Source organism: Cryptomeria japonica, unplaced genomic scaffold, assembly GCF_030272615.1.
Source record: "Cryptomeria japonica unplaced genomic scaffold, Sugi_1.0 HiC_scaffold_95, whole genome shotgun sequence".
NCBI lineage: Eukaryota > Viridiplantae > Streptophyta > Pinopsida > Cupressales > Cupressaceae > Cryptomeria > Cryptomeria japonica.
This window is the reverse complement of record NW_026728917.1, coordinates 333,273-345,558: the sequence shown is the minus strand read 5'-3', so window position 1 is coordinate 345,558 and position 12,286 is coordinate 333,273. Positions and strand designations below refer to the sequence as shown.

Here is a 12,286-nt window from a genome sequence, read left to right as displayed (position 1 = left end):
AATAAAATTCTGTGCAAAAATTCTAATACGTTTGTGAGATAGGATCAAATCTCTCCAAGATCTTGATTTTGTGTCCAAAACCCTAGCTGCACAAGGTTTTCTCCAAATTGTTTTACAAAACAGCAATATAGGGTTAGAAAAACCTGCAAAAAACATAGATCTAACAAAAATCTATGTCCCATGGGGCGTGCCAAAATGTATATGGTGAAAATGGAAAACAACAATATTGAAAGACTAAATGAATTCAACCACAAAACCCTAGCCTAACAACAACAAAGATCCACCATAACTTATGAAGATTACCTAAGACAATGCAAATCAAATGAAATCACAAAGATTATACCATCACATGTCCAATAGGGTTTAGATCTCCATTCTTCCTATCTCCATTTATCTTGCTTGATATATTTGCTCTTAGATTTTATATGTGCACAAGAGCTCAACAAAGAACGGAAATGTGGTTGAAAGTAGGCTTGATCGCATATGCAAGTTTGAAAGTGTAATGTAGTTGAGAAGTCAACTAATCAGGGTTGATAATGAAGGAAGTGTCCTCTTATATAGAAGACACTGTAGGAAATGGAGGGATAAGATTGGAGGTGTAAGAGATAAATAGTCAGCTAGGATTAGAGGGTAGGTAGAGAAAATAAGAAAATAATGAAAGGGTAGGTAGTGTAGGAATTAAGAGATGAATGACATGTGTCATGGGTAGAAAAGGTTAATGAATTAATTAAATAAATAAAGATTTATTTAATTAATAGAGGAAGTGGGATCAATTAAATAAATAAGATATCTATTTAATTTAGGAAAAGGATAATTTAAATAAATAAAAGTATTTATTTAAATGAGAAATAAGGCTAAAAGAGGATAAATGAATTAGTTAAATAAATAAAGATTTATTTAATTAATAGAAGAATTAGGCTTAAAATAATTAAATAAATAAAGATATTTATTTAATTAGACTAAACAATTTTAGGTGTCTACAACTATAATTTAGTTGCATTTCATTTAAGTGAATTTGTTATAAAGAACATTCATTCATCCATGTAGTGCATTCATTTTAAATATGCATTCCTTTCATCATCCTTTAAGTTCATTTAGAATTCATTTCATAGGTGCATTTTTCCCCATTTTGTTTCATCTAGATTCATGAGATGCATGCATTATCCTCCAATTGCACTAAGGTGCAGTTATTCATTATCCTTTAATTGCATTAAGGTGCAGTTATTCATTATTCTTTATCCCCTATTTGCATTTATTTGCATTATCATTTCAATCTCATTTATCACTTAGTTATGTTTTGAATCATTTTAGTCATTTAGATTAATTTTAAATACATCTCATAAACATTACATCATTTAGATACATTCATTTAAGTGCATTCATACATAAACATTTGTATCAACATTTGTTCATCCATTTAAAGTGCATTCATACATCACATTTGCATACACATTTGATTCACTTAGATTCATCTTACAACATGCATCATTTACTCATATCATATCATAAAAAATGAACAAGTATTATCTATCACAAACATCATTATGCATTATTTCAACTCATTATTTTTGCATACATCATCATCATTACATCATAATTAACATCATTACCACAAGCATCGTCCATCTTCTACCTGCATCCACATAATTAGACAAATCATCCATAGCATGCATCTAGAAATCATATCATCACCATGTATATATAGTAATCAAATCATCCATAGCATGAATCTAAGCATAACTCATAATCATCATCCTGTATCAACAATATAGGTGTCATCATACATATGCATATAATATCAAAGCATGGGATCTCTTCATATATCACATTAAAAAAAAAGATTACATGTATCATAGTACAATGATGTCAAAATATATCGACTACCAAAATCCATCCAAGTCACAGTCCAAAATAATAATGTAACAAGTACCTAAAATATCTCAAATGGCACTCTGGCCAGATGCTGCACCACGACTACCCCCTACTCCTCCCCCACCACCTCACTGAGGAGGACCCATAACACCCCCACTTCTCTGAGCCCTCTGTGACCACTTTGATCTTGCCCACCGCATCTTAGAATAGCTCAGTGCTTGCTGACTAACTGGCACAACCAGCTCATATATTCCCCACCAATAGTCAATCTCTCCACTTGCCTGTCACATCTCCCTCAACACCACCTCAGTTGGACCCTATGCCTATGCTCCCTCCAAGACTTGGACTCTATCCTGCACCTCCCTCAACCTGTCCACCAGATCATCTCTCTCTTTCCTCACTACAGTCAGCTCCACCTCCCATGCAAATAGTTGGACATCTCTAGCTGCAATCTCTGCCTCGCTATCCTCTAACCGAGTCTGTGAGTGTAAAATCATATACTCCCATACATCTCCATCTCCTCCACCTATCTCTCCCCCTCCCATCTCCATAGGAACCTCTCCTCCACCTATGGCTCCCTCTCCCATCTCCATAGGCACTACACCCCCACCAATATCCCTACCTCCTTCTTTGGCAGCCCCTCGTATCAGTGGACCCTGTGATAGTCGCAACGACTCTCCCCCTCTACCTCTCCTCTGTAATCATCCTCCTCCACCACCTCCACCTCCAAATCCCCCTCCACCACCAAATCCTCCTCGTCCTCCACCTCCTCCTGCTCCACCAAATACTCCACCACCTCCATCTCCTCCTCCACCTTTTCCTGCTCCACCAAATCCTCCTCCACCACCTCCATCTCCTCCTCCTACTCCTCGACCTCCTCTCTTCCTCCTTTATCATCTCCTCTCATCCTCAAAAGGTGGTATAGGCTCGATCGGATCTGAAATCTATATAATCAGATGTGCAGTATGATACTGTGTGTACTCCTCTGTCACCCCTGCATCGACAATCTCAGGCCTCATATGCCCTGGTCTCGCCTGTAAATTCTGGAACTCTATCAAGGCCTGATCATATGGTAACATTGGTCCCCACTAAAATCTCTCCCGTACTACCCATGCATACTCCCCTGAGCCTCTCGACAATCCCTACCTCCGTCAAAACTGCCTCATCACTCTCCCTGGCACCTGTCTCTCTATAAGGTAGGATGTGCGCCCAATCAAAAAGTGTGTCATAAATACATACAGTAGCACTTCTGCATCATCCTCCCAAGGCTCACACTCGATATACAACCTCCATATCACTGTATCTAGGTCATCTAAAGCCCGTCACAAAAAATCCAACTTCCTCAGATGGGGCTGGCTCATCATCCCTCCATACATATAAACATAGGGCTGATATATCACCCTAAATATCAAGTAGACTGTTCGTGTGACTGGCAAGTGCTCCCAAGCCCAGATGTGTAGTAATGTGATCCCTACTGCTAGTGATCTCTTCTCTCGGTACACCACCTCGTGTAGCTCCCTATAAATATGTGCTAGCACACATGGTCCCCAGGCATAGTGGGTCCTCTCAGTCATCATCTTCTCAATCACCTGGTCCCAACCAACGGCTAGTCCATGTGAACGTCAGTCGGGGCACACCAAACCCCCGACGATCCTGGATAAAACTATTGGTAAAGGCTCATACAATGCTACTATGTCCTCCTAGGATACAAAGTCATCCTCAATATAAACATCATCAGCAAATATTCTCTACACCGTCGTCGTCCCTAATGCTTGATCATAGGTCACCAGCTCCCCTCTAATCAGGATGTGTAGTATCCTCCACACATCCTCTAGCATCACTGTCATCTCTCCCATCGCCAGGTAGAAGGTACATATCTCACTATGCCAATGCTCGGCCAGTGCTGTCATCAGTCCGCAATTCATCCGAATCACGGGACGATAGATCATATCGTACAAACTAGTCGCAGCGACGCAGAATCTGTCTGCCTCTGTCAGCTGCTATGTGGCAGGATGCTGCTCCGGCATCTGTAGAACAGGCACGTCCTCTTACACACATCAACAAACATTAGTTGTTTTGGTACAAACTTTCTTAAGTTTTCAACCTAGACTATCAACAGATACTTTGATCAAGTATCTTCGGGTCTCAATAGGTAATCGATTATGGCAATCCTAGACTACAACAGACATTTATCATAATGACCTAGTCTCAAGGGGGCTGCTATAATTCACCAAAACAACCAATCAAACAATCAACTGAGACATCAGGCTATGTTCTCTAACACTGGGGAATTTTTATCACAATAGTGCTATTCTGCTCACAATAGCGCCACAATTTGTGCACAAAAGTGCTAAACAATCAAACACGCTAAATTAACTACACAACAATGCTATTCAATAACAACAGCACTACAACAAACATACAAACGTGCTAATACTACAATACCACTACTACTATGTAATGAAAGCACTAAACCTAACACAAGCGCTACAACTACTATACAATAGCACCATTGCGGCATAATAGTGCTATTCTAGGCGACAATAGCATTAAAACATGGTTTTAGCGCTATTATCTTGATTGGACTTTGATGCCTGAAAAAACATGCCAAAAATGCACAAAACACAAAATTCAAAATTTGTGTATAGCTGGTTTGTAGTTGTCTGGCTGTTGGAATCGACAGATCCACTCTAGCCGGTGATCTTCTATAGGCATAGGCATGATGATCGTTGCTCACTCCTTCACCAAAAATTCCCTATCAGAGCTCTAAACTGCCAAGGAGATAGGTGCAAATGAGCCTATTTTTTCCCCTTCCCCCCCATATATACCATCCAGCCCTAACCCTAATTCACCCCGCTTACTGTTGTGGTCCCTCTAAACTTCCAACGTCTCTCATTTCCTCATTTTACCCCCATTTTTCTCCCATCATTTCACCGTTATTGCTAATTTCTTGTATTCTACCTCCCCTCAACTTCTTGTTCTTTTTCGAGAGATCACCCGATTTTTTGAAATTTTTTAGCCCATCTGTCGAGGGGACATAGCACCCACTAAATTAACATTTATGGGGCATATTTCTTCACACCTATTTTTCTTTCTTTGAAACGATGTGATAAACCGCACCGTCTCAAAGAGGGGCAAAAGTAGTCACATAAATCTGTCCATTTAATTAAATGAATATTTACTATTTATTTGATTATTTAACTATTAATAATCAGTTAATTAAATTAAAATTTAATTAATTCATCCTCAGCCTCTTCTCCTATTAATTAAATAAATTATTCAATTTATTTAAATATTAATTAAGCTACATTCTTAAGGAATTAAATGAATAAAACATATTTATTGAATTTAACCCTCTTTCCTCTTTTAAATAAATAATAAAATATTTATTTAAATCCTTAAACTACTCCCCCCCTCCCCCCACTTGCATTCTCCTACAAATGCAAGTTGCACCTATTTAGTTGAAATAAATGAATTTTATTTTAATTAAAATCCTATTTTCCCTCACCCACCAAACCCACTTACATCTTAAATCCCCTTCTAGACAATTCTAACCACTTTCTAAATTCTTCTAAACCATTCCTAATTTGCCTAATCCATTTCCTAAATATTGTCACATTCCTAGGCAACTTGAAGTCACTTCTCAAAGCCTCAAAGTCTTTGAAAAGCATTAAAGGCTTTATGTATTCAACAGGTTAACGCCTAAAGTATTCCAAACCATTAATGGCTCTTACATGACCATTAATGCTTAACTCAACTCACCCACATGGTTAGAGACTTTCCTCTAACTTAACCATCCTTTTGACTCATGGGTCTCTTCAAGCATTAATGGTTAACTCAACTCACCCACTAACTCTTGTACAAGAGTTTAGCCATTGGATAAAGGCATTATTCATTGGATAGCGACTTTATTCATTCAACTCAAGCTTAACCTTAACTCCTAACCTAACCTTCATGTCATTTCAAGCATTTAATGCTTCTTCCCTCTCCTCTCAAGCCATCTCATGTTGGCATTTGTCATCCTGGGATTGGGTTGAAAGCCCTCACATGGATCATAAATCTTTCTATCTTGACCCTTGTTGAGATTACTTAATCTCAACCATCCATTGCCCTATTTTTCCTATAAATAGAGCCCATTCCTTCATAATTCAGATCCAGAAATCTTGTATGCATCTAATCTATAGTGAAATTTAAGAGATCATTTTAGGAGTCATCTAATCTACATTGTTATTTTGGTTAAAACCAAGATAGCTTAATTAGGCTTTCTCATATTTCGCTTGCATTTGCATATTTTAAATCATTTTTCATAAATCTTGAATCTCCATAAGACTTCCATAGTAGTGCAAAGAGCTAAGGGCTACACTCATGTGGAACTTGGAGAGGAGAGGAACAAGGGAGAAGCTACTATGAACATGTTGGCAAGCATTTGGAAGGGTCTTGTGTCTTTCTTTTGTTTTTGCATACTTTCCATTAAATGTTTGATCTCTCTTCATATGCTTGCTTAGGATCGTATTTCGTTTATGATACTAACACTAACAGTTGATTCTTGAGTCTTTTGTTTGTGTTCCTAACATCCTATTTTGCAGTGCATCGGTTATAGTAAATGGTACATGTATAAAAATGTGTGTAAATAAAGACAACATAATGTGCAATGTATGAAAATATATGTAATTGAATAAGAATGATAGAATGAAAAGAAAGAAATTAATTTAAACAACAGTTATATCGTTTATTGAAATATAACTATATTAAATAATTATCTAATCCACTGAAATAAACTCAACATTAAATAAAATGTGTACATATTTCACATAGAATAAATTATTAAATTATAAATGATAAAAAAAATTTGTATTTGATTTCAATGTACACTTTCATCTAAGAAAAATAGACATTCCAACTATGAAAAAGTTGTAGTAATTTTGACGTGTAGGATCACTTCAAGTATTAAAAAAATAATGTTCTAGCAGAACACCCCATAGTCATATTATTCGCACCAAACTAGAGTAATTACTTGGCACCCAATCAAAGCTAATTAACACTGGTTATTTGCACCCAGTCAAGGTCAAAATGTTGTATCTGTTCCAACGAAAGAAAAAGTGAGATTCCAACTAAAGTTGTGGAAACCCTGAAGTGTAAGATGTGGATACTTGTATTTTTAATGTTTCCCTTGTGGAAAAACTGAGACCACATATTCTATTATGTAGTTTCTGGCATAATACTGAATGTAGTATTATTCAATCCTATTACAAAGAAGCGTGCCTTGGTGTTGAAGGCTGTAACGGCAGATATTTAGCATGGCCACTGAGGGTCAACAACTCGGCGGAAGGATCGATCCTGACGCCTTCAAAGCTGCGGTAACGCGTTTAAGGATCGATCAACAACTGAGTTCCCAACTTAAAGCAGCTCTCAACAATATTACACCTGGAGGGGAAAATACTCTTCTCCATTTGGCTGCTAGTGTAGGAAATCTACACTTCATTCAACAGCTCCTGCAACTCAATCGTCAACTTCTGAAGGAAACCGATCCCGAAGTGAAGCCTCTGCTTGTGAATGCTACCAATGCCGAAAAGGATACTGCGTTACACTTGGCTGCGCAGGGAGGTTTCTCCAACGTTGTGAAGATTCTACTCCAACAACCAGAAAGTGGTGTGGATCTCCGCAATAAGCTTGATGAAACAGCTTTGTTCAAAGCCTACGAAAGCGGCAATTTAGAGACAGTGAAGGCAATATTTGACGCATCTCCGTCGAGCTTACTCGAAAGTACGGTGCACAAGAGGAACTGTTTATCTGTTGCAGTAAACAGAGGAGATTCAGGTTATTTTATTTCGATTTTAGGATTTCTTTGCCTATAAGTTTGTAAAAGTATCTGCTAAGCATCTCCTAATTTAACGGTTCAAGACAAATATCATTTTGTCCCCAATTTTTTCTTTATCTTAAATAACACGAGGATGATTGTCTATCATGTTTCAGTTCTTTCTATTTTTTCAAGTCGTTTGATTATGTTGTTTCTATTTTACTTCAGCTTCTGTTCGTTTACAGTTGATAACCAATGAGTTCTTCTTTACTTCTTCGTGTATTTAGTTGAATTCTGTATTTATGTTGTTATATTAGTTGAGGTCTGTATCGCTTCAACAAAGGTAAATTAGGCATTCTCTTACCCTTGGCCCTTCTTGAAGAACATCTTATCTAACTTAAGGCAATGATTTTGGATGCTTCTTTTACAGATCTAGTTGATCATATACTAAATTTATCAGATGCGAAGCAGTTAATCCAACGTAAGGACGAACTTGGCAACACAGCTCTGCATATAGCTGTTGAAAGAAACTACGTGCATATAATAAAGAAGTTAATAAAATTTGAGGCCGAACTGTGTTATTGGGTTAATGACAGCCAAGAAACTCCCATCTGTGTGGCAGCGAAATTGGGTCATCTGGAAGCAGTACAAGAGTTGATAAATGAGAGGCCAGACGCTGTCGAAATACGGAATAGTTGTGGAATGAACGTTCTGCACTTAGCTGCCCTAGTTAGGCAAGTGCGAATTGTTGATTACCTGAACGAAGAGGTAGGCTTATCATACTTGGTCAACAAGGGACTTGACAAACCTCCACATGAAGAGCCTCTGCGAAGTGGAGGAAAGACAGATCCGGCTGAAAAGAAAGATCCAAAAGATGAGCCCGTGAAAAGTGGAGGAAACACAGATGCGGGTGAAATGAAATCTCCTTTTTCGAGGATAAGTGAAGGAGACACACCACTGCATATTGCAGCAAAGAAAAAAGACTTGAATGTAAGTCTCTTTTTATACAAACCTCTGTTTGTCACTGCTGAAGTTTGTTCTTTCAACCAATTACTGTGTACAGCTATATAAGTTTTGGGTTTGTGTAGATTCTTAATCTAATCTCGTCTATATATAGAGTCAAATTACTGAAAGTATTTCTACTGAAGACAGAAATTAAAATCATCACGGCAAGAACTTCCGTAGAAGAAATCTTTATGCATAGTTAGTTCCAATAGATCATTTAATTTTTATGAACTTATTTGAGTTTGCATTTTTCAGATGGTGAAGTCGTTGCTTTGTATAGCGGGGATAAACAAGTTTGCTGTCAACAAGGCAGGCTTAACGGCCTTTGATATCGTGAGAGAGAACACGCACTATCACGAATCTGACAAGATAATTTCAGTTCTGGCCAGTTATCCTTCCAATCGCAAGCCATTCTTGTACAGCGCTCCAAAGGTGAGTGCAGAGAAACATGAGGTTGCTGTTGAGATGGTGGACAAAACATATGAGGACAGGCGCAACACAGAACTAGTGGTGGCAGTTCTATTAGCGACAATGTCATTTACGGCAGCTTTCACTGCTCCGGGCAGTTTCGTGACGGACGATGGGAATGGAAATGGGGACTCAAAGGGATCGGGAATTTCGCCTGCGCCTGCGCCTGGAACTGGCTCAGACAAGAGTTTAGGTTCGCCGATTCTGCTTCCGTTGGCCTCCTTCAAGGTTTTTCTCATCTTTGATTGTGTGGCATTCTTTCTGTCGCTCTTAGTGGTGCTGATGTGGCAGATGAGTACACCTATTACCACGGGAAATAAGGTATTGTTCCTCTGTATTACCAACCTATTGGTTTGTGCCACGTTTGCCTTTACGGCCTATGGCTTCATGCTTGCAGTGTATGCCATGCTTTCCAACATGAATCCCGAGCTGGCTTGGTTCATTCTTGGGGCGTGCTTGATCATCTGCTTCTGTGGTAATTTCACTTTTTTCTACATGGCTGCAAAGTTTACAGTGAAGAAGGCTAGGTTTAACCACCTGAACGGTCTACTTCCTTTTCTTTCTGACCGTCTGGGGGAATACGTGTGGATAAAATTAGAAAGATGGGGGCTTTTGGACTTGGTGCGCCGGTCCAAAACCAAGTGGCTTGCTATCCTATACTACCATAGCAATGAGAACGATAAATAAGGTTTGGGAAAGTTGCTTTTGCAAGTCTGATACAGTGTTGCAGCTTCTTATTTCTACATGACTTTGATCGTATTCAACTATGTCTTATAATATTAAATGTTTTCATATTATTAGAAGTGTACAAAGTATCTACATCTGTGTTCAAATCAGATACTTGCGTGCTTAGAGCTGATTTGATATGTGTATGCTTCAAGTTGAATGTTAGATTTACTGTCAATAATATTTTTGTAAATTATTTTTATATTTAAATGATTATATTTATGATTCTTGAAAACAAATAAAGTGTATAAGGGTGTTTAGTCTTTTGATTGAAGATTGTGGGTTCTTGATGAATGGATAGATTATTTTGCCTTTGTATTTGGAAATGCAATCTCTCTTCATTACAAAAGAGGGTGGGTCCATATAAAGTAAGGGACCTTATCTAGACATGATCATACAAGTACATCATTAAAAATGCATTCCTTATGAGAGCCTAAAAGATAGAAGAAAAATATTCCATGAATAGCTTCCATCTCACAAGTGAACTTTTACGAATAAAATAGGAGATTGCTCAACTAAGTAAGAAATATGAACATTTGACTAACCTAAATTTACATTTATAAATATGAAACCAAAAAATCCAACAAAAATCATTTGTAAACATAAAAATTAATAGGTAACACAGTAACACAAAACATCTGATCATCCAAGCTTGTACTTTTGCAACTCTAGATGGGGAAGGTAAAGAGCATTAGTTGGTAATTTATTTATTTATTTTTGTTTAAATATGAGGCTAAGGTGTGTAATTATGTGGTCAATCATGTGACTATAGAAATGATCCTAGACAATCAAATGACTAGATCTAAGGAAAAAAGAACTAGATGAGAGTTCGTGTGTGGATAAGTGTCATAACTTCTTAGATAAGTATAATGTATGGTAGTGTGCGCATATAAAATTAGGTAACTATTCATGGGAATGCATATGTATATTAATATACCTAAGGATAGGAGAATAGTCAAAATTCCATACAATATTGCAGTATTGTTCATAAGATATATGTATCCAAGCATTTCCTAAAAATATTCACAATATTGCATAGAAAATAACATATATATGCTAGTTTCATAATTATATTTTCCGTTACATTGAATTGTGTCTGAATCCTAATTGATCATGCATCAAAAATATTATAGCACTCAAAAATGTTCATGTAAATTTGATATCTAATTAGATATAGATTATATGAAGTTGATGTGTCCATATAAGTAATCAACCCTATTAAGACATGATAACTTAAATAATAATTTAACTATATACTTTCAACATGCTCTCATCATGAGAACCTACAAAATAGAAAAACAAATGTCCCATTGGTAGCTTGTATCTTACAAGTGAAATTTGAGAACAAAAGAGAACATTACTTATCAAAATGTCCCCTTAGTTTGAATTAATTAAAGATAGGTGGGTAATAGAAAATTGATAACTATATCTATTATATTTAGAAATACATATCATGAATAAGGGTATGTAATATTTTGATTAACTAATTTTGATTTCTAATGAAGATTCTAGATTATTTTATCTTTGTAATTTAGAAAGGCAATCTCTCTTCATAAATATGGTCTCAAATTCTATATTAATCCTTTGTTCTATAAAGTTAAAGATTAGAATTATGGGTCGAATTTGTGATCATGAAATCTTTATATTCTTATGGCTTGACAAACATTTTGCTTCCCTCTAGGTGAAACTCAATCTAGTCTTATCTTCTTAAACATCTCGAGACTATCAATAGTTTGAAATAACTTGAATGATCTTTATTATGTCTTTAAGAGATAAATTTCCTTAATTAAATCCCTAGAAAATGTACAAATATTGATGATAGCAAGCAAGGGCTATCAATTACAAGTTTGTTATTCTTTTTCATTTATTAAATCTAAATGTTTCACTATTTATTCTACTTTAATACTAGACAATGAGAGAGGATTCTTGAAAGATGACAAATATGGAATAAATAAAACTAAATTTCATTAAATTGTAACTCATAACACCTAATGATGTAAGCTTCTTTTTTTTTTCAACTCTAGGTGAAAGTAAAAAGGATTATTTGGTGAAAATTAATTATATTTATTAATTTTTAAATATGAGGCTTAGGTGCCGAATTTTGTGGTCAATCATGTGACTAGAAAAATAATCTTACACAATCAAATGATTAGATCTAGACAAGTAAGAACTAGATGAGATTTTTTTGTAAGGGTGAGCGTCATAACTTCTTAAATATAAACAAAATGTATGGCAGCATGCACATATAAGGTTGGGTAACTATTCATGGGAATAAATGTGTGTAATAGGTAGATAGAAGGATATGGGAATAATTTCAACTCCAAATAAAATTTCACCATTGTACATAAGATACATGTATCAAAATATTTCCTCAAAATAATCACAACATTGCATCGAACATAACATATATATGTTAAT

The 12,286-nt window shown here is 36.3% G+C and overlaps 1 protein-coding gene across 1 annotated transcript; it reads left to right on the top strand.

Moving 5' to 3' along the window:
- The first annotated feature begins 6,958 nt into the window (after positions 1 to 6,958).
- Positions 6,959 to 9,939, top strand: LOC131864823 (ankyrin repeat-containing protein At5g02620-like). Its single transcript, XM_059215291.1, has 3 exons — positions 6,959 to 7,689; positions 8,100 to 8,659; positions 8,930 to 9,939. Exons 1-3 carry the CDS (start codon positions 7,170 to 7,172, stop codon positions 9,827 to 9,829), a joined length of 1,980 nt encoding a protein of 659 aa, XP_059071274.1. The 5' UTR covers positions 6,959 to 7,169; the 3' UTR covers positions 9,830 to 9,939.
- Positions 9,940 to 12,286: the final 2,347 nt, after the last annotated feature.

Bases quoted from the DNA above. Each gene is read 5' to 3' on its own strand.
- LOC131864823 (XM_059215291.1), top strand. From the start codon at position 7,170: ATGGCCACTGAGGGTCAACAACTCGGCGGAAGGATCGATCCTGACGCC. The intron at 7,690-8,099 runs GTTATTTTATTT...CTTCTTTTACAG, and splicing joins AGTAAACAGAGGAGATTCAG to ATCTAGTTGATCATATACTA. The intron at 8,660-8,929 runs GTAAGTCTCTTT...TGCATTTTTCAG, and splicing joins CAAAGAAAAAAGACTTGAAT to ATGGTGAAGTCGTTGCTTTG.